Here is a 20,297-nt window from a genome sequence, read left to right as displayed (position 1 = left end):
TTTCCACCTGTTTAGCAGGGTTTTTTGTGGTTAGTTTTTTTTTCTCTCTAGTGATTTTAGGTGGGAACATTAGTTGCTCATCTTTTGAGATTTGTTCCAATTATTTGAATAAAATCAAACTTTTCCTCCAAATAAGTGGCAAGGAAGTATGAAAACAGAGAAAAGGTCATTACTTGAGTTCTTAAAGATCTTTGTTTATGTCATTCTAGAGAAGGAAGGTTGTGTATCTTTCAGCCTACTCTCAGACTTCAGAAATAAGGCGTTTTAAGTGTGTATGTGTGTGTGGCTGTATGTGTGCATGCACACACACGTGTATTGTATAGAAGAGGAGTTGGATGTGTAATAATCCATCTTCCTTTTCACCTCTTTCCCACCTTCTGTAGGTGATATTGGAGTTTTTCTGTAATCTCATTATAGAAAATATTTCTCTGCACAATGAGTATGGTCTGAACATTTGTTTTATCCAGAGTTGGGTGACTTGGCCTGTTGTCCAAGGCCAAGTCACCCAAGGTAGAACCCAGTCCAGGTGTTAACATGGTGAGGAGCAGAACACATCTGCCACGTTGCTGCCCCAGGACCCAGAGCACAGCTCTGCCTTGTGTCCTACACTTGCTCTCTCCCTGTTTTGGGTGCTGCTGATTAAAGATTGTCACCTTCCTAAATAAAGATTCACAGACACTGACTGAGCTTCTCCAGCAGAACTTAGTGTAGTCCGTCCACGGGCGTGGGCTGCATCGATCAAGACTGTGGGTGTGTGGGTGAAGGTCACACTGATGGGAAGCCCATAGCGGGTATCTTCTCAGGAGGTCACCTGCGGGGAGAGTGGAAATACTGAACTACAAAAAGGAGGGGTAGTGCTGCCTCGCTGTTCTTACCACATTGTGATGTCGTAAGGATCAGTTACTATCCCGGCAGCTTAGAGAATGGTGTAGCTCGGGGGGTCAGCAAACTGCAGCTCTCAGGCCCTGGCCAGCCAGGGGCCTGTTTATGTGAGTAAAGATTTTTCAAGATACCGCCACCCGCATCTGTTCACGTATCATCTGTGGCGGCTTTCGCACCGTTACTGCGGAGTTGGGTGGTTGCATGTGGCCCACAAAGGCGGAAACTCCATCAGGCCCTTTTGCAGAAAAAGGTGACCCACTGCTGATGTAGATAAATACGAGAAAGCTGCTTTAGGTGTCTGCATTGTACTTCTTCTTGGTCGTGTTTGTTCACTGCTCCCTCGGCATCTTCCTCCTCTTGCTAAAAACCTGTGTGCTGAGCGTGTGCTGTGTACCAGGCCCCAGGAACAGGAATGGCTGCTTGAACGTTGTATCTGTCCTCTGTGGGCACGACGCCACTGGCCAGTCTCACACTCGAACACACAGTTCATCCATACACGTCAACCCCCATGAAAATCAAACGTCCCATGAGGGATAAACATAAGAAGTGAAGTCTGACAGGTTTTTAATAGGTTTTTTCAGGCCTCTGTCTTCTAAAGTAGGAGTTCTTGAGAATTCACACGACCTTATTGAATAGCAAAGTTGAACAGATGCTTTCATCTTTATCTTTCCTTTGATTAAATGAATATTATTCTTATTTGATAGGGCTGTACCTCTGTAAAAATATTTTTTTTAATTAAAAACAACCTGATGGGATACATATAAATACATGTTAAGCACATCGGAACTCTTTCAAGAAAGGAAACCATATATTGGGACTCGTTTTAATAACCTCAGAGTTTTGGAGCCAAAGGAGATCTTTGATCGCTCAAAGTGTGTAAGTACATAGAAGATTAATTACTTGACGGCAGTGGTTTCTATCCTGGCCGATCACGAGAATTACCCAGGGAGGACCTAAGACAGTTCTCGAGCCCGAAACCCACCCCAGGCGTGGGAGCAGGAACTGTAGACGTGGCCTCACCGTCACCGTCTCCGGTACAGGCTGACAGCCCGGGGATTCCAGGTGAGTCAGGGTGTGAAGCACTCGAGCTCCCAGGCAGGATTATGCTCCAGCCACATTTCGAGAACCACTGCTTTGTAAGATTCTTAATTTTATACAGGTAGCTAGTATGATAACTTTAAGTGGCAACTTCACATGGTACTCTTAAAAGAACATGATTTGTAAAAAGTTGATTGATCAACGTATTACACAAAATTATTGTCACTAGAAATACAGAGTAGGGATACAGGATTCATCATCTTTCAGTGTAAGTATGCTGGGACTGCAGTTAAAAGTCATCTAGAGATCGTCGTCTAATCCAGCCCTGTGTTTGACAGTGGGGGACCCTTGCCCGCATCACGGCACAGTTAGTGACAGAGCTGGGACCAAAACTTAGGCGTTTTGCTTCTCAGACCAAAGCCTTTCCTGCTGACCACGTTACCTCTTGCTAGAACATATATAAGGCATCTTGCACCCTTGCCAGCCTTTGGTGTCCCCCTCAGGGCCAGCTGTCCCTCTGACTGTCCGGCTTGTTCTTGTGCCGCCCCCATTTTTCTCCTGCAGGGCTTCAGCCCACTGTTCCTGTACCTCGTGTCCCTGGCCTAGATACCGCACAGCCCCGTTCACTGTTTACTGGTATGTTTGTGTGTTTATCTAGAGAAGGTGGCACTTTTTTAATGCTGAGTTAGGGACGCCGTACACTTTCTCTGACACATTTAGAACCCCGCCAGGTTTAGAAAGAGTTGATATGAAAATAGGAGAAGCATGTCCATAAGAAAGCAATTGTAAGTGATCATGAATAACAGTGAGAGTAATGCCTTTCTGAAGGCTCCGTGTTTATACTGATCCTGGGATCTGGCTCCTGCTTATTTTTCTGCTTTGAATAGAAACTTGACACTGGGAAGCAAGGGCAGGTTAGGTTTTAGGTTGGATTACCATGAAATCCTCTTGTAAAGGGAATACCACTTTGGGTCAGAGACTTCCTGGAATTGTTGAGGGTAAAGTGTAACTTTCCCAGGCAACTGTTTTTGAGTTAGGAATCGAGCCGGGTGGCCTGGAATGATGGAGAACATTTCAGATTTTCCATTTAGTTGTAAAATGAAAAATGTGGTGGTTTGGTTACTTTATGTGCTCAGTTGTTTGCGTGAACTATTGTCTTTCTGTCTGCCTTTCTGTTTGTCCTTCTTTCATCTATTCCATAGACTCTTTTTAACTTTGGTTTATGGATTATATATGAAACGGTTTTAAAAAAACGTATAGGAAAAGATATAAAGTCAAAGCACGAAGTTTCTGTAGTGGATTTGAAATTCATGTGTGCCACTTTTGCCTACATATCTAGATTTATGTATTTAAAAAATTAGAGCAATTTGCTTATTTGCTGAAAATTACTTAAATGAAAAGAAAAAATCATAGGTAAGATAAGGCAGTCCTAGATCAGGAACCATGTCAAGTGGAGAAATGGACCCAGCCTGCTGAGTATTTACGATCTAGTCAGGGACATAAAACATACACATATAAAAATGGCAAACCATTCCAGGTAGTAAAGAAAAGCCAAGTGATTTGTCTATAGGATAAAAAGTTGGTTTGGGAAACAGAGGCAGCCAGGAGTGAAGGGGGAAAGTCTTTTATATGAATCCCAGCCCTTTGCTTTCTACCCTGGGGACAGTTTAAAAAGTCTCTCCAGGCCTCACCTGTAAACAGAGGATAACAGGCCCTCCAGGCTGTGCTGACGACACCAGGTCACGTGTGTAAGGTGCATGCCCAGCACGACAGCTCAGTGCTGTCGGCTCCGTGTCACAGTGCGGGCTGAATGCAGACAGTCTGGGAGCAGGGCCTTGAGTCGGACCTTTAGATGGAGAGCAGCAGAGAGGAGCTGTGGAGGGGACTGGACCGGGACAGGAGGGGACAGGAGCAGGAAGAGGGACAAGGACAGAGGGGAGGCAGGGCCACGCTGCCAGTGCGTCCTCGGCTTGAGAGGGCGGACGGGGCTGAGCGGGGGGGGCCGAGTGAGGGATTTGGACAAGTTCTCAGTCTTTTTAGGATGTTTTGGTCTCTTCCTACTTAAAAACAGTATATAGACTAGAGCAAGAATAGAAACCCTGGTTCAGCATTTTGCATACCTTCTGGAGAACGTTCTTTGTCCTGTGGCTAGAATTTTTTTCTCCTTACCCTCTGTTCCCACTCCGTGCTCTCTTATCTTACCTTCTTACAGGGTTTCCCCCCTGTGCTGACTGAAACGTCTCCCTCCCTCTCTGGGTCTTGCTTCATCCAGCGGTACCCCGCACGACTGTGGCGGATCTGTTTTTGGTTGTTAGGGCTTCAGGGTTGTCACCTCATGCAGGTCTGGCAGGAATCCAGAGTAAGGGTCTAGGGTCTTTGAAATGTGCCAACCGGTTTTAAAAACTGTAATTCCAATAGTACCCACTATGTGGTGCTCATGCATCAGAAATAAATTCTAAAACTAAAGCATTGACGGGGAGCTCAAAAACCTGTGACCAAGTGTGGAGAGCTTAAAATCCAGGATCACAAATACGGGGCGGGGCGGGGGCGTGGGGAATGGAGCGTGTTCGTGATCTGTACAAGGTTCACCTGGGTCTCTCTAAGGAACAGTTACCTAAATTCCAGAATATTTGGACATAGATGTTACAGGTCATCCTAGGAGGTGGTATAGACATAAAGACAGGCGGATCCCCGAAGAGTTTGTTGCAAGCTCTAACACAGCTGCAAAGACAATGTGTACCATTTGGAACATTCAAAAATGACATCAAGAAAGACAACCAGCCTCAGCCCCACCGTATGATACTAAATAAGTGTTCTGGCGGAGAATTGGCAGGGGGTCAAAGCTGCTGTCTGTTTTTTCCCTTTAAGGTCTGCATTCTTATGACCAAAGGTGGTTTTAAAATAAACCCTTTGTTACCTCTTTAAAAAATCTTTTAAACAAGAAGCTGAGCTCTCATTTAGAACATATTTGGATAGGTTCAGTGACATTACTGTTTTTACAAGCTGTGCAAGGGTTGACCATCAGTGCCTGGTGCTTACAGAACCTTTTCTTTGCTTTGCAGGTTTTCATCTCCGTGAACTGCTTAAGCACAGATTTCTCTTCTCAGAAAGGTGTGAAGGGGTTGCCTCTGAACATTCAGATCGACACCTATAGCTATAACAACCGCAGCAACAAGCCTGTACATCGGGCGTACTGCCAGATAAAAGTCTTCTGTGACAAGGTAAGGCTGCCGACTCGGCAGGGACACCTAGAATACAGCGTGAAAGGGGCACCCTTCCTCACAGGAAAAGACCAGGAGCTGTTTAAGTTCAGTAAGAATGTATTGCTGATAATATAAAATAGCTTATTTTAAATAAGCAATTCATGTTTTAGCCACGCAAAATCACATTATATGGGGAGAAAAATAATCTCCTTTTGACTGAAAAACTGGAGGGGTCGATGAGCACATTTTGTCAGGCGTGTCCGATAGGGTGGCACACAGGGACTCATGCCAGCTGCACCCAATCCTTGGTGGCCCCTCAGCTTACGGGGACCTGCAGGCCACGGCTGCGGTGTTGGAGCTCTTCCTGAGCTCTGGGTCTGAGGACTCTGCGCATGTGTTATCACTGGCTCACCTCCCTCCAGGCTGTTTGGCAAGTTGTCAGCCAGCTCACTAAGGCAGGAGAAAGTGAGCTGCAGATTCTTCTTGACTGCAGCAGGTAGGCAGGAAGAGAGCACAGGCCCAAATGATGTCAGTGTCATCTCTGTTCTCTGGTATGACGCCCTTTTTTCTGGAGAGGAGATGTGCACTTTTGCCAGGTGCAGAGCGAGGGGCTCAGCTGGATTAAATCCAGAGGGGCTATAGGCCCATGCTGGTTTGGGGTTTGGAGACAGTGGTATCCTCAAGAACGGGGCAGAGCCGTCTGCTGAACTAAGATCGAAGAAGACTCTGACTTTTCCCACTCAGAAATATTGGACTGTATTGTTTTTGCCCGTCTCCTCTTTTCATCCTGTTAAAACCTCTCAGTTATTAAGATTTTTAGAAGGTACTAGGAAACTGGCAGTGTATTTGCCATCAGGGGTCTGGTATCCTGGCCTGTGTTCTGGGTGCACAGAGCAAGCATGCGGCCCTACGTGGATGAGCCTGAGGCCCTCCAGGCCCAGAGGACTCCCTCAAACACCCAGGCTCAGCGATGTTTACCGAGTACCGGCCATGTGCCTGATAATGTGCTAGGTGTATTAGTCCTCTGCTGCTGTTAACAAATTACCACGAACTTAGTGGCTCAAAACTACACACATCCATCATCTTACAGTTCTGTAGGTCAGAAGTCTGACCCAAGCCTTACTGGGCTAAAATCAAGGTGTTGGAAGACTGATTCCTTTCTGGAGTCTCTAGGGGAGAACCTGTTTCCTTGCTTCTCTGCTTTCCAGAGGCCGCCCGCGTTCCTTGGCTCATGGCCCCTTCCATCTTCAGAGCCATCCTCACACGTGCTCCTCTGGCTCTCCTGCTGTTGTGGACCCTTGTGATTAGACTGGGCTCACGCAGGTGCCCCAGGAGACTCTTGCTGCCTTAAAGTCAGCTGGGGAGCAGCCTCCTTCTCCTTTGCTGTGTAAGCTGACAGAGTCACAGGTTCGAGGGTTCAGACGTGGACAGCTTTGAGGGGCGTTAGTCTACCCACCGCAGTGCTTTAACATGTGCTGCATTTTACAAATGACAAGTTACATCTGCTGTAGAGCAGGGATTTCTGACCCTAAGTCACATCTCTTTCCTTCATACCACATTCTTCTTTTTAGCCAAAAGACAAACTTTTGCGATGTCCATGTTCTTTTTTAAAAAATCTAGGGAGAAATTAAAGTTTTATCCGTTTAAAACGTTTTCTGACATCTGCTGTTTCTTTTATTTATTTATTTATGGCTGCATTGGGTCTTTGTTGCTGCGCCCGGGCTTTCTCTAGTTGCAGCAAGCGGGGGCTACTCTACTTTGCAGTGCGCGGGCTTCTCATTGCAGTGGCTTCTCTTGTTGTGGAGCACAGGCTCTAGGCACGTGGGCTTCAGTAGTTGCAGCACGCGGGCTCAGTAGTTGTGGCTTGCGGGCTCTGGAGCACAGGCTCAGCAGTTGTGGCGCACGGGCTTAGCTGCTCCGCGGCATGTGGGATCTTCCCGGGCCAGGGCTTGAAGCCGTGTCCCCTGCACCGGCAGGCGGACTCTCAACCACTGCGCCACCAGGGAAGCCGTCCACTGGCTTTTGAACACATGGACTGAGGCCCCGGTTACCGGGTTCATGTCTGGTTTCTGTGTCAGTTCTGGGCTGTTTCAGTGCTTTGGTCACATCCTCCTCACTCTTGGTCTCCGGCCTCCCCGCATGCCTGGCATCTCACTGGACACCAGACGTGTGAGTTTTACCTTGTTGGGTGCTGGATGTTTCTGTCATCCTGTGCATCTTCTTGAGCCTTGTCCTGAGATCTAGTGAAGTTCCTTGGAAACAGGCTGACCTCCCCAGGTGTCCCGTTTGCCGGCTGCTGGGCGTGTCTGGAGCAGTGCTCAGTGTCAGGCCGTTCTTCCCCACGGCTGAGGCGAGCTCTTCCTGGGTCTTCTACCCAGTGCCCGTGAATTATCCGTTTTTCCAGTCTGATCGCTGGCATGGGGCGCTGCTTCTGGCCCTGGCCTAGTCTTTTCAGATGTTTTCTGCTCCCCGACTGTGGGTGGCTTCCTCACACCGTGTGCTCTTGGTGCTCTGCTGAGTGTGTGGGGCCCTCTGAAGACATCCAGGGTTCTTCCTCTCCCAGCTTTCCTCTTTGCCGCTTTGCCTGCCGCCTTGATCTCTCTGCTTCGCCTCTGCCTTCTCATTCCGAGGAATCTGGCTCGTGGAGACCCCCGGACATCCCTCCCTGGGCCGCAGCCTGGAAACTCTGGAGGGTGCTCAGCACCTGGGGGTCTCGCCTCACTGGTTTCCCGTTTCTAGGGAATTGCTCTTCTTTGTTGCCTGGTGGCTGGGGCCTTCAGAATCCTTGTTTCATGCACTTTGTCATTCTGCCAGTTGTTTCTGAGCAGAGGGTAAATCTTGAGTGGAAGCAAAAGCCCCTTCTCATTCTTTGTAGATGTAGCTGATAAATAAGGAGGAAAGTGTCCTGTTTTGTAAAACTTCCTTTTAGGGAATATAACGTACCATCTACATGAAGTTATCGTTAGACTGTTAGAAGGACCTGAGAGATACCGACCAACTCCAGTCGGTAACTCGAGGAGACTGGTGATGTCTGCCTGTTCTCCTCCGTCAGGGAGATGATGTTTGCGTCAGTATCACGTAGCAATGTTGATAAGCAGGTTGTATGTTTACTGGTACATTAGTGGAGCAACACCTTCTAAAAGGCAGAAGGGGGTTTTGTATTCCGTATTTTAAAATGTGGTTTTGTTGTACAATCGTGCCAGAATCAGTGGGATGATTTTTACTGCCTCTCTTTGCTATTAGGGAATTTATTTACAGAAAAGTAAGTCACCTTAAGTCAAGTAAGTTCATACTTGAATAACTTTGTAAAGAAATCTACGTCATTCAGAAAAAATGCCAGTAGGTCAAGCAAAATGACTAACGAATAGTTTTGTTTTTATTGCACTTGCTTGCTTACTTTCAGGTCGTGCTTGTTACTAACAGGCTTGTGGGTTCAGCTGTGTGGCAGTGCCGTTCTCTGTGTGGTTGGAGCACACTGTGTACATATGTCCTCTTTGTAGGCCTGGGAGCATTCTTTTTCTCTCTTAGGTGACTGCAGATTTCTAGTTAAATGTTTGCTTTTGTGAGTCACAGGTGGTCCTATCTGTCACTTAGTAGATGCCAAGTCCTTGGACAAAATCACAGTTTTCAGTGACCACATTGCCCATACAGGAAAGTACACTCAAAGCAGGGTTAACTTGTGTTTTTTCTTTCATTTTCTTGTTAATAGACAACGAGAAAAGTCACTTGTCTTTGAAGCCAGTGTGTGGTACATTAATGGATTTTCTTAACTTTCCATTTAACCTGGCCACGTCCATTGTTGAGGGGAATTTTGCTCTATTTGTTTTGTTTTGTTTTGTTTTGTTTTGTTGCGGTACGCGGGCCTCTCACTGTTGTGGCCTCTCCGGTTACGGAGCACAGGCTCCGGACGCGCAGGCTCAGCGGCCATGGCTCACGGGCCCAGCCGCTCCGCGGCATGTGGGATCATCCCGGACCAGGGCACGAACCCGTGTCCTCTGCATCGGCAGGCGGACTCTCAACCACTGCGCCACCAGGGAAGCCCTATTTGTTTGTTTTTTGAATAAGTGTTTTCCTGTGATTTTATATAGTTAAAAATAGTTTTAAGAATGGGCTTTTTAGAGGAAACTACTGTGATAAGCTTCATGAGTATAATAAGCAATGCAGCTCATGTCCAAAGAGGAGATATTTTCCCCCCATAGATCAGGACAAGAGTTAAATATTTTCAAGAGGATCAGATAAACAGCACCATGTCTTGTCTTCTCTTGACCTAGGGAGCTGAACGGAAAATCAGGGATGAAGAACGAAAACAAAGCAAAAGAAAAGGCAAGTGTACTGACCCCAGCTCCCAGTTGAATGCCTGTAAGTAGAAGTGTTTTCACCAAGCATTTTAGACCTTTTCCGTTCAGAACAGTGACTTGAAGGCTTCAAGCAGAAGATAGAGTAGTGGATATTCTTTACTGCTGTGAGGTGGTAGCTTTGCTTCCTTTAACCAGGTACAAGGACAGATGAGGGCTGAACTAAGTCATTTTCTGGGGAACTGCAGGAAGGATTCCTGAGTTTCTCCAGAGTTCAGACGATTTTGCCTGTCAGTTCTGGTTCAGGTTGCTGGCTCCAGTCCTGAAAAATAACACACAGTCCGCCCGAATAGCTCATGATGAAATTGGAACTTGTCTAGGTTTTTAAGAATAACACCCTTCGGAATTCAGGTTGTCTTCATTCCACATGAGTGTGGTGGTCTTACGTTGAGTATTCTGACATTTGCAGAATCTGTAGGGCTTCTGTTTGGACATGGCACTGGGAAAGCTTTTTTTCTTTTTCTTTTTTAATGTGACCAGCATTCATGTTCACAAAATCCTGTAGCTTTCAGCTAAAAGGGAAAAAAAAAAAAAGCAAGCTGCTCTGTGCGGGCAGCGCTTCATGCACAGTATGCGGGCGGCCGCGCCTGTCCTCTTCGTGGCTGGCGCCCAGCAGACGTGGCCTGAGTGCAACAGTCAGGGTTCTCTCGCTGGCATCACGCTGCAGCCTCACGACGTCACTTCAGAGAGCAGCTAACTGGCTAGGAAAGCTTGTCACTAAGCACCTCAGGGTGGGGGCTGATGGAGTCTGTAATTCAATTAATAAGAGTTAGATAGCCATGCTGACTCTCAACCTCCCTGAGGCTCGGTTCTGAAGATGAGGGTCTAAAGTTGAGGTTCGTGTTCTGAATTCAAGCGTACATCGCTGTCAGAACAAATTATCTAATGAGGAGAGCGAGGGTGAAATTACTTCCAAATTATGTTTATACAATCATAAGTTTTAGCCTTTCAGGCAGAAACTCAGCATGCTTTGCCTCTGTTCTGGATCTCTGGTTGTGTGTGTCTGTGTGTGCTTAAAGATGGCTTTTTCTCTCCTGAGATGTGCAGTTGATTTTAGTGCACATACAAACAACCTATTCCTTCACATAAGCTGTGATTTTTCTCAGTTCAGGCAGCATGACCTGTATTTGATATTCTTCTACAATTTAAGTTTCTTAAACAGTGAGGAAAATGCTCTGTGGCCTGCATCCAGTCTGCGTATGTAAGCTGTTGACTGTGGTGTCCTCATTTTTTTTTTTTAAGTTTCTGATGTCAAAGTACCGCTGCTTCCCTCTCACAAACGAATGGATATCACGGTTTTCAAGCCCTTCATTGATCTCGACACGCAGCCTGTCCTCTTCATTCCTGACGTGCACTTCGCCAGCCTTCAGCGGGGTGCTCACGTAGGTAACCAGGATCCCAGGGTGGCTGCAAGGAAGTGAAGCTCCGCAGAAAGAAAGTCTTTGGCATTGTTCATGGCAAACAGAAGCTAAAACTTCGTGAGGTCTGGCCAGCGTTAGGTGTCAGCTCCTTGGAGTGTTCGGTTTGGGCAACATGATGTCCATGCGGTCAAGTGTGTGTAAGCATTGTTGGTGGAACCACAGTACAAGACCTGGCAAGCTAATTCTGTGTGGATTTATCTATTTGTATCTTATCTCATTTAAAGCATACTGGAATAGTAACAGAATTTGGAGTTTGAGTCAGTGATCCTGTGAATTTAACTTACATGGGTCTGGACAGGAGGGAAAAGCCAGAGGAATGCCTGGGGTGGGATCCTTAATGGAATAAAGAACATCTGAGGGCTCTCTCTGTGGTTTAAGTTAGGGGATCATCATTGGCACATGTTTGGCTGTGTTTGGGCGACTAATGTGAAATTTAACAAATACGCAGTCAGCTTTGCTTGGAGCAGAAACTCAGTGGAGGTAGGAACTGGGTGGCGTGGAGCGTGCCTGCCAAGCTGAGCTCAGAGAAATACCCCAAAGACATCTGCCATGCGCTTTGTACACAGATTCCTACAGACAGATGAGTTTTCAGAATTCTTCAGGAAAGTCACTGCCAGTGTCTTCAGTTTCTAATGAGAAGCTTTGGGGTGAGCAGGGGTCAGCAGTCTTGTGCTGTAAAGGGTCAAATAATAAACATTGTAGGCTTTTGGGGGTCAGACAGTCTCTGTTGTGACCACTCACTTGTGCCACTGTGGGGTCAGAAGCACCGTAAACGCGGCGCCATGAATGGAAGTGGCCGTGTGCCAATAGTAAGCAGGCGCGGGGCCAGGCTTGTCTCGTGGGCTGTAGTTTGCCAACCCCTGAGTTAGAGGAGTTCAAGACATCCCCAAGAATCTGGGCATTGAAAAATAAGGCTGGAAGGTTTTGTATGAGATTGGTCACATTCAAAATTATTTTCATTTTAGGAATAATCCATTTAAGGTCTAAAGTATTTTAGCATATTCTTGAAAAGCAATCTTTTTTTTTTTTTTGGTCTTAGGTCCTTCCCATTGCCTCAGAAGAATTGGAGGGTGAAGGGTAAGATTTATGTTTTGTTTTAGCAAATTCTTTTTATTTTGAAACAATCTCAAACGTATAGAATAATTATAATACAAAGAACTCATTTTTTCCTGAGCCATTTGAGAGTAAGTTGCGGACCCAGTGACCCATGCATCATTCCTAAATACTTTGGTGTATGTTTCCACAAATGAGGATGTTCTCCTGCGTAAAGAAGTCAGGATATTGACATTGAGACCTTAGTACCATCCAGTCCATGTTCCCATCCAGGCTTTGCCAGTTGTTCCAGTGATATCCTTTATGGCAAGAAAAGGTCCAGTTCAGACTCCCACAGTGTATTTAGTTGTCCTGTCTCCTTAATCTCCTTCAATCTGGCACGGCCTCAGTCTCTCCTTGACTTTCCTGAGCTAATACTTCTGAAGGTTACAGACCCGTTGTTTTGCAGGACATCCCTCTGTCTGGGTCTGTCCTTCGTTTCTTCTTGGTTGGGGTAGATGATGCGTCTTGGCGGGAACGTCACAGACAAGGCCCTGCTCTCAGTGTGTCCTGTCGGGGGCACACACTTTCAGGGCACCCTGCGGCTGGTGACGTTCGCTCTGATTGCTTGATTCAGGCGGTGTCTACCAGGCTTCTCACTGTGGAGTTACTCTTCTCCTTTTGTAGTAAGTGTTTTGAGGGGAGGCGCTTTGTAGCTTTGTAAATATCTCATTCCTTGCCCCACTTTGCATTTCTTCATTTACGTGTTTATATCAGTACAGACTCGCGGTTTCTGCTCACATTGTCCCGGGGCTACGGGGTCCCTCAAGCTTGCCCCTGGATCCCTTTGACACGACCCTCCTGTCCTCACTGCTTGAGCACTTCCTCACTTTCAGGCAGGGTGTGTTCCAGGCACTTGCGTTTTCCCGTCTCTGGCCCTCAAATCAGCCTCTTCTCCAAGAAACCCTGGTTCTTTGTGGAGACTGGGCTTTAGAAACCCAGAGGCGGCCTCTGGGTGTGCTTGTTGCTGTTGAGGTGTTGCCGCTCCCCGCACCTGGGGGCACCCTCCTTGGCCCACACCAGCAGCCCTCCCGCTCAGCACTCTACCATGTTGAGGGTCCAGTCCCCCTCTTTGGGCCATCCTGGCTCCCCGTGCCCACCCGAATTGGCCACAGGCCTTCTCTCTGCCTCTTTAACTCATTGTGTTCTCAGACATAAATCCTGCAGGTGCATTCGTCGGAGGCCTGTTACGTGCCGGAAGCTGAGACGGAGTATCTTAAGGGCCAGCCTCTATTCTTGAAGTGATGATTCTGCTCAGAAGCAAACACTTATTTCATTTTCAGTGTTTTTTTTACTATTTTCTTGCTCTCCTACTCTGAACCTCACAACATTGAACACCGCATAACTTTGAAAGCCAATCACTCTGATCTTTTCACTTCTTTCTCCAAACGTACTGTAAACACTTCCCCTTTGCATTTCCGCTGACACCGCTGTATTTTAACCCTTTGGAGTTTTATGCTACGATTGTCTCCAAAGTCCTCCAACTGGTTCTTCTGCTTGTAGGTCCTGGAGTCCCCTCCGATCTCTACCACACACTGATTACAGCATTCTTGTCTCACAGAACTTTCAGATTCCCTGATAACTGCAACATAAAATCTAGAATTCCTCAGAGCTGAATGATCAAGATTTTCCAGATTAGATTTATCTTCTTCTGGAACATTCTGTTTCAGCCAGCCTGGCTTTGCATTTTCCCGCTCACACTTCCTCCCTTTTTTGACATGCCCTCTCCTCTGTTACCACCTTCATGTACGTCTCAGATCCCACCTCCTTCATAAGTGTTTTCCTGAAAAGAAACTGCGTTCCCACACCGGCAGCTTGAGCCGTGTAAGAGCAGCCAGGGTGTCTGGCAGGTGCCTGAGTGAGCATAGTCCCAGCTCTGCCATTCAGTAGTGCGAGCCTGGTTCACTTGGCATCTTTCCTTGGGCCTCAGATTTTCATCCATAAAATAAGGAAGCTGGACCAGATAGAGAACGAAGGTCATTTTAAATCTAAGATTCAGCGATACACCCCCAAACTCCTTTTGTTTCTGCAAGTGATTTAAGGTGAAGTCACTAATTGCATACTTCGGATCACCTGCAGGTCTAACTTGAAAAGGGGACCTTATGGCTCGGAAGACGATTTTGTGATCCCTCCTCCTGCTAAGCTGAGCCGGGTAGAAGAACCAAAGAGAGGTGCGTTGGTTTACATTTCCTAGTGGGAGTTTTCAGTGGGAAGTGAGCTCTGAATTTGTCAAAAGCATACACTGCTCAAACAGATCTCATCAGTGTTGACTTCCTTGGGTGTTCCTCCGTCAGACCAGCTCCTGGCTTGAGCTGGGCCCTCCAGCAGAGTTATAAGAAGCTGAAAGCTGTGTTCCTTAAGACAGATTTTATATCGGTTCGTGTTTGCTGTCCTTGATGTGGACATCTCCTTTTATTTTAGCCAATACCCACGGTCTTTTCTCTTATTTTGCTCCTGTCAATGAAGTGCACTTTTCTTTTTCCCTCCTTATTCCCAATTGGGGGTCAGTGCTGCTCTATGTGCGAAAGGAGTCGGAAGAAGTCTTCGATGCCCTGATGCTCAAGACTCCGTCTTTGAAAGGCCTGATGGAAGCTGTAAGTAAGAGGAACTTTGTGGTCCTCTTTAAAAAGTAAAAAGAAACTTACATAGAATTTGATTGGAACAAACCTTACCAGAACATCCGGATTTGTGTGTGGTACTGAAGCCTTTCCTGAGTCCCAGCGCCCTGTCTGTGGCTGCAGCACGTGCCACGTTTTACCCCACGTCCCAAGGTCCTCAGCGGCTGCAGGGCTGTCCCCGCCTCAGACCGCTGCACCCAGCGCACTGGTTGGTAGATAGTAATCACTCAGCAATGTCTAATCCTCTGAATTGAGTGAATTTGTGATGACCTATGGAATAGTTTAATTTTCATAGACTTGGTTAAAGGGAGATTGCCACTTAAACGACTTAGAAGCCAGCAAAAGTTAATTCTAGCGAATAAAATCTTAAAAACTTCACGCGTAAAACAGTGGCTCCTCAGTCTGCCTTTGAAACTCCTGATCTGGGGCGTGTCCGAACTTGTGTCAAGATCTTACTCAGAGCCTATTCATGAAAATGTAGACGTGTGACCAGAGACAACCACAGCCCCTCCTGCAGGATCTCAGCAAAGGGCCCACAGCAAACTGACCCCAGCCTGCCCTTAAGACATCAGAGAGAGATGTGAGAAGGGTGCCATGCTGATTTTGGCTTTGCCCCAGGGTGAAAGTCTTGATATTTATCAACCTCGGCCCCTGTAAATCATCGGGATCTTTGAGCTCAAAGCACGCCCATAACTGGGCTGGAGATAGGTTTCTCCCGCCCGCCCCCCCACCCCTGACTACTGCAGTGTGTTGGATTCATTTAAGAAACATTCGTTAAGGGCCTGCTTTGTGCCAGGCACCGTTCTGGGGCCCTGGAGTTAGAAGGGTACGCGACAGTGCCAAATGGAGCTTAGATTCTAGTTAGGAAGATGGAGACAATAACGTAAACGAAGACATTACTGTGTAATTTGCCAGGCACCGATAAATGCGATGGAGAAAACTAAAGCAGGGCAGCGGGACAGAGGCTGGGGGCGCTATCGCTCAGCCCCTCAGGGAGCTCCGCGTTCACAGTGCCTCTTAGCCCGTTCCTGCCACCTGTAGCCCTCGGCTTCCTGCGATTTCTCCTGGGTCCCTCTGGCTTACCTTGTCTTCTGACGGCCCTTCTTAAGAATCACGCAAACTCTTGATTATGGGGAGAGGAGAATGTGAAAAAAAGACTCACTATGCCGAATATAACTTGTTCACAACTCATGAGGAATTCATTACAGTCTTCCATCTCCTGGGCGGGGATTACATAAATATACAAAGAATTACTATCCAGTGATACAGAAAAGAAATGAACTTGTTTGTATGATGGGAGCTTGGATTTGGTTTGAAATGTGTATTTTTGTTGGATTGAAAGTGATCTGAAGGTTGGTCTTCTGAGGCCCCGTTTTCAGGGCCCCCTGGAGCTGTGCTCTTCAGATTGAGGCTGGGTGGGCAGTGACCCCAGTGTGGGAGTGGTCTGGACAGCAGTGCAGATAAAGCGTTTGATCTGGACTGAATCAGCTGTTTGTCCTGTAGTAATCCATCCCCTTCCTATACAGATAGCGCCTGTGCCCTGAGAGGAAAACCTCCAAAGTTTGTACCGTACTGATTTCATCACACTCTGTGGACCACCCATTGGTCATGAAGGGAGGAGGGGCCACACGTTGGCCGGAGCCTCGCTGCCCTCTGGAGAGGCTCTGGGCAGCCCTGGCAGAGGTGCAGGCCTTGCTGTGATCGGGGCCTTGGTGTTCCTTCTGGGCTGTGGGATGTGAAATTGTTTCTTTCCTTCTCAGAATTCTGTCCCCGAAATTAACTCCTGCTTTGTGCTGGACACGTTTTAATCCCACAGCAGCCCTGGGGTGGGCGAGGTGATATAAGAGGAGGCTGAGGGTTAGAAAGGTCACCTGCCAGTGGAGGGTGAGTCAGAACTGATCCCGCTTAGGTGTGTCTGACTCCAAAGCGAGGCCTTTGTGTGCTGACTAAAGTACCTGTGACAAGGTGGCTTTGTGTCATTGTACGCTTGTCAAAACCCGTGGACGTACAGCTCAGAGAGGGAACTAGAGTGGATGGTGGACTTCAGTTCCTAATGGCGACTGAGTCGCCACAGTGTCGGCTCAATCACACACAGCAAGTGCAGCACACTGGTATGGGGGGCAGTGAGCAGCTCTGTACTTCCCGCTCAGTTTCTCTAGAAACGTAAAACTGCTCTGTGAGGTATTAATTTAAAAAAAACTATGGCCATATAATAGACTTCTGACATCTGCAATCTCGCGAGAAATAACAAACACCCGATTCCAGCTTTCTCCAAAGGCAGGTAACAGACGGGCTCTCTCATCTGTGTCTTTGCATGTGCATTTGTGAGAAACAGACGGGCTCTCATCTGTGTCTCATGTGCATTTGTGAGAAACAGACGGGCTCTCATCTGTGTCTTGGCATGTGCATTTGTGAGAAATGGAAAGTCGAGTGTCTGAACCACTATATTAATATAAATATTGTTTGTTTTTTCAAGCCATGAAAACAGCATTTTGTGATTATTTTTCTTTTACTCTTTCAGATCTCAGACAAATATGATGTTCCCCAAGACAAGATTGGGAAAATATTCAAGAAGTGTAAAAAAGGGTGAGCAGTGACTGGCATTCTTAGTGCCTCTAAATAGTGTTAATATTATATAACGTTCATGTTATTCACGTGCATTTGTGCCCAGTCAAGAACCAGTTATAGAAGCATCAATGCAAGAATGTATTTTTTCTTACTAAATTATCCCATAAAGTTGATTTACTTTTCTAGGACATTTTTATGTTTTTTTTTCAAGTAGAGTCTTTGTTCTTCCCATGCTTGGCTGCAGTGCAGTGGCTCCAAATCCCAGAACACGTGATGAAATTTACTAAGGATGACAATCGCTACCCCGTTTATTGAGCCCTGTCGTGAGTCAGGCACTGGGCTGGGCGCTTGGTGTGTTATTTAATTCTCATGTTACCCTAAGACAGGCGCTACTACTCATAGTTCTTAGACGAGGCAGCCGAGGCCCAGAGAGCCCGAGAGGCTTGTCCAAGAGCAGGTGGTGAGTTAGCGCTGAGGCCATGACTCAAGCTCTGTTTTGACGACTGCAAAACCTTTGCCCTTCCCACTCCATCCTCCTGCCCTGGATCATGTTTTCAATGGCAGAATGTTGCTTCTTTGTCCAGAAGTTAATATTTTTAGTACTGTTTTACTTAAGCGTCTGTGCTGTGTGGCATGGGTAAGCAGGGTATAGAATAAGAATTTTTTGGCTGAATTCTAAAGCAAATGGAATTTTCTAGATGGGCCTGGTAGGAACGGTGGGACTTGATAGTAGTAGTTCAGCTAAACCTTAAGGGTAATTAAATTAAAGGGAAGATAATTTGTCAGGGAGCCCTGGCTTCAGGTCATGTAGGTTCATCTTACTGATCTGCTTTCGAAAGCTGGACCAATGAAGTGCTCCTCTGTAGGCTTATTTTGTTCATTATAATAAATGCTGTTTATTGAATGATTACTACATGCTGAAATAATAACAATAGCTAAGCTAGTGTGTTTTCTTTATCACATGCCCTGCATGGCAAGCGTTTTACTTGAGTCCCTCATTTAATCCCGACAATAATCCTACAAGGTGGGCACTACTGTTAACAGCCGTTTCGTAGACGAGGAGGTGGAGGCATAGGGAGGTTTCAGCAGTCACCTCCCGCATCCTAGCGAGTAAGGGGCAGAGCTGACGGTGAAGGCTGGGCCTGCCGGCAGAGCGGGCAGCACTGAGTGGGTCTGTCTCGGCTCCCCTCTTGCAGGATCCTGGTGAACATGGACGACAACATCGTGAAGCATTACTCCAACGAAGACACCTTCCAGCTGCAGATCGAAGAGGCCGGGGGGCTGTACAAACTCACCCTCACCGAGATCTGAGGGCGCCCCGGCCCACGACTCCCAGTGAGCTCAGGGAAGCTGTCACGTGGGCCTTTGGGTTGGCAAGCCGCAGGTTCCCCGGTCGGCCACCTTCCAAACGTGGGTGGATGTCAGTGGAAGGGGGGGTTCCTTTCCAGTTGGAGATGGCACCGCGTTTGGCTTGGAGATAGCATTGACTGTATTGCATTGGCGTTTTTCAGATGACAGAGAAAGCATGTACCACGATGTTTGAATTTTCTGATATAAATACTTAGCATTAAAAGTGAAAACTTTGTTCCAAGATTTACTAGATCACCTGGGAACCTTAAGGTATCTGCTACGTTATTTATAAAAATATTGTCTCTTCAGTGCTAGTGGGCCCTGCTCACTAGTGCACCTCAGACTCGGTGTAACTGTGACCGCCTCAGGTTACGGGCGCGGCACCCCAAGAGGACCAGGTGCGCCCTTTCTCCCTCGGCCTCTCATTCCCCAGTAAATGTTTACTCCAATAGGGCAAGTTACCGAAGTCTTCCTTTGCAACTCTCTCCAACATATCAACTGCCTCTCTCATGAAGAACCTAAACGGTTACAGTGTGCGTCCGTGAAAGCTAAAGCTGCGTGTATATAAGTGCAATACGTCTTGAAGGCCCGTGTCTGTAAATGTGTACATACCTGTCTTATATAAATAGATAATATATACATGTGGTGTCCGTGTACATATAGTGAAGAGATGTGATAAGGGCTACCTTAAAGACTTTCTTGAGACGAGAGGATAAGTTATTTTCGATCACCTACACCCAGCAGATAGCATACTGCGCTTAGTGGAACCCACTCCGACGCTTTCTTTGCGTTTTCCCAAACACAGCAGTCATTCGGTAGCATAGCAAAACCTTCTCAAACGACAGAGATTCTGTTTGCTCTTGCAAATGTTATTATGTGGATGTCAGCACTGATTAACAAATGAAGTAAAGGCAAAAACACTGCTGCAGCTCATGACTGCTGTGTCTGCTAGTATCAGTCAGGTGGACCCGACAGAGGGAATAAGCACAGTAATTGTAACACGTACTGTGATTACTGTGAACCGGTGACACAACTCAAGACAGAGTTCTTCCTGATCTTCCTGTTATGAGAAATGACTTCTGTTTTATCATGTTCCGGAACCTTCAAGCTTTAGTTGTCTAGTGTGCTAACAGTTCTAGAAAGGATTCATGAATTTATGAGACTGTGTTACTATGGCAGGGGAACGTTTTGTACACAAGTTGAAATACATAAAAAATCCTAAAAAGTGTAATTTTGTAGCGGAACTAAAACCGCAGGTACCTTTGGGCTCAGGGAGGTAGGTTATTCGTATAAGTAGGGTTGATAGTTACATTCTTACCTTAAAATATTCTAATGAAGTATGTGAACTAAATTGCTGGTTTTCTAAGATAAGGTATTATGGGACACGGGTCATATAAACAATATTTTATATTTTGTTTTATGGGATCGATTTTGTCTTGTTTTTAATTGTACAATTGAAGATGTATGTTAAACCAAAGGGATTAAATTTTATATGTCTATTTCGTAATATGTCATTTCCTGTTATTCAGTTTGACTTTTTCCTTTCATTAGTCAGTAAAGCAAAATCTGAGATCTTAAAATAGTAGAGCTGAAAAGAATCACCTTAGCATTTTCTCCTTATTTCCCAACATGTATATCTGGGTCTCTTCCTTCCTCTTAATTTTTCCTTAGACGGGTCTGAAATGATCCGAGTAATTGTTAACTGAGGGGGCCCTGAATTAGTCTTCAACTACTTCCAAAATTTAACCACAAAAGCTTAAGAGAAACGCT

General features: G+C 46.4%; 1 protein-coding gene across 11 annotated transcripts in view; it reads left to right on the top strand.

The window, feature by feature from the left end:
* Positions 1–20,029, top strand: part of GRHL1 (grainyhead like transcription factor 1) — a 46,169-nt gene extending 26,140 nt beyond the window's left edge. For 5 of the 11 annotated variants that reach the window (XM_089923452.1, XM_089923455.1, XM_089923453.1 and 2 more), the window contains 8 exons: positions 4,983–5,141; positions 9,395–9,482; positions 10,721–10,860; positions 11,939–11,976; positions 14,071–14,162; positions 14,458–14,585; positions 17,131–17,195; positions 18,374–20,029. In XM_089923452.1, the coding sequence (XP_089779578.1) occupies positions 4,983–5,141; positions 9,395–9,482; positions 10,721–10,860; positions 11,939–11,976; positions 14,071–14,162; positions 14,458–14,585; positions 17,131–17,195; positions 18,374–18,488 (825 nt within the window). In that variant the 3' untranslated portion in view covers positions 18,489–20,029. The remainder of the gene's footprint in view (positions 1–4,982; positions 5,142–9,394; positions 9,483–10,720; positions 10,861–11,938; positions 11,977–14,070; positions 14,163–14,457; positions 14,586–17,130; positions 17,196–18,373) is intronic. The other 6 variants (XM_089923457.1, XM_022554167.3, XM_089923451.1 and 3 more) reach the window with 4 other exon arrangements.
* The last annotated feature ends 268 nt before the right edge of the window (positions 20,030–20,297 follow it).

This window comes from Delphinapterus leucas, chromosome 13 (genome assembly GCF_059928025.1).
Source record: "Delphinapterus leucas isolate spDelLeu-1000000601 "Yukka" chromosome 13, BTC_Dleu_Yukka2, whole genome shotgun sequence".
NCBI classification, from domain to species: domain Eukaryota; kingdom Metazoa; phylum Chordata; class Mammalia; order Artiodactyla; family Monodontidae; genus Delphinapterus; species Delphinapterus leucas.
This window is presented reverse-complemented; position numbering and strand designations above follow the sequence as displayed.